General features: G+C 30.7%; 1 protein-coding gene across 2 annotated transcripts in view; it reads right to left on the bottom strand.

The window, feature by feature from the left end:
- The window catches only part of LOC111997869 (F-box/kelch-repeat protein At3g23880-like), a 5,395-nt gene continuing 3,802 nt past the window's right edge, over positions 1-1,593 (bottom strand). For both annotated transcript variants that reach the window (XM_065761728.1, XM_065761729.1), the window contains 3 exons: positions 631-868; positions 415-502; positions 1-210 (listed from right to left, as the gene is read on the bottom strand). In XM_065761728.1, the coding sequence (XP_065617800.1) occupies positions 461-502; positions 631-868 (280 nt within the window). In that variant the 3' untranslated portion in view covers positions 1-210; positions 415-460. The remainder of the gene's footprint in view (positions 211-414; positions 503-630; positions 869-1,593) is intronic.

Below are 1,593 nucleotides of genomic sequence, written 5' to 3'. Positions count from 1 at the left end.
AAAGCAAATGCATATTCATTTTCTATCATTCCACTTTCCCACTCCTTCAACCAAACACACATCAAAGAAATTACAAATCCTTCATTTCTCTTACTTTTCTATCCTCCTACTATTCAATAACATGATTAAAAGTTGTTAAACTGCACATAATACAAATATGAAAGTTGCATTACAAAATATAAATTGCTCCACATTGAGTGATTTTTGTACCTACAGCACAAGGATAAATTTATTAGTATTTATCTAGAAAAATAATATAATTCCAAACATAATTTGAACACCACAATAATAAGAAATCTTCTCATATAAATTAATTGCATATTTTATCACTGTTAAACAAGTCCAACTTTATAAATTGCATATCTCATTACTATCAAACAAGTCCAACATTTTCCAAGTATAATGACATATTACCACGAGGGGGCGACTCTTAGCACGTTGAAGAAGATTTTTATCCAAGTTATGAACCAACATCTCCAACACCGCTAGAAGTGTTCTCAACCTAAAATGACCAATAAATGAATAGCTCCATTACTTAATATTATGAAAAAAGTGAGAAAAAAGGATAAAAATGAATAGCTCCATTACATAAATATATATATATATATTTATGTATAATGTAGTCATAACCTGGTTACTCCATTGTTGAACCAATAAGGAAAGTGATTTTAAAGTGGCCATTTGCGATTTTAAAGAGGTCATTTCTACTTTTAAAGTGGCTATTTCTTCCCGTTGATGTACTATTTCCTTTTTGAGCTTGCAGATTGTTTCTTTATCTCTGACTCTCTCTTCCTGTTGATCTACCATTGCCTTTTTGAGCTTGCGGATTGTTTCTTTATCTCTTACTCTCTCATCATCTGATTCCACCCTATGATAAGATAAATGCGTTGTAAGATATATCATATTTAACTCAAGACATTTAATAACTAAGCATATTATTAATGTAAAATAAATTTATTATTGTGAGACATAATTAATCATCCCTCATTTATTAAGCAAACATATTTATTGTAAAACATTTTAAAACTGAACATATATATAGTACTACAAATTTATTATATGATATTCATTATTTACCAATTTTAATGAAATACTAATTATCCACTATATTAATTATGAGATACTAAAAATATGGCCACTTCTATATAATTCCCTTTCAATTGATCAGCCATTTAGATGAGGAGTGGCCCAAAGTCAAACTAATCATATAGTGCATTACCTACATTCAGAATATGAATGGTGTCATTAGCCTTCAAAAAAAGAAATACCACATTCCCTCTAAAACAATTCAGCAGCAAATGAAGGATGTTAATTCTCCACTTGCCACCATAGTATAATGAACTCGCAAAATTGAATAACAATCCCACACATAATCAAAAACCCAACAAAGAGCCAAGTAGAAAAACTGAACTTAATCTGTAATGCACAACAAAATGCCAAGTAATACTTGATATAGGAATAGAAATAAACTATAGAGCACATAAGCAACACAACAGAACAATCAAAGCATATTTCAAATACACTAGATTTTAGCAAAAGAAAAAAACTAAGAGAGAAACTCTCCCCCCCCCCCCCCCCCCCCCACCCCCCCCC

The sequence above is a fragment of the Quercus suber genome, unplaced genomic scaffold (assembly GCF_002906115.3).
Source record: "Quercus suber isolate HL8 unplaced genomic scaffold, Cork oak 2.0 scaffold_426, whole genome shotgun sequence".
Lineage (NCBI taxonomy): Eukaryota > Viridiplantae > Streptophyta > Magnoliopsida > Fagales > Fagaceae > Quercus > Quercus suber.
This window is presented reverse-complemented; position numbering and strand designations above follow the sequence as displayed.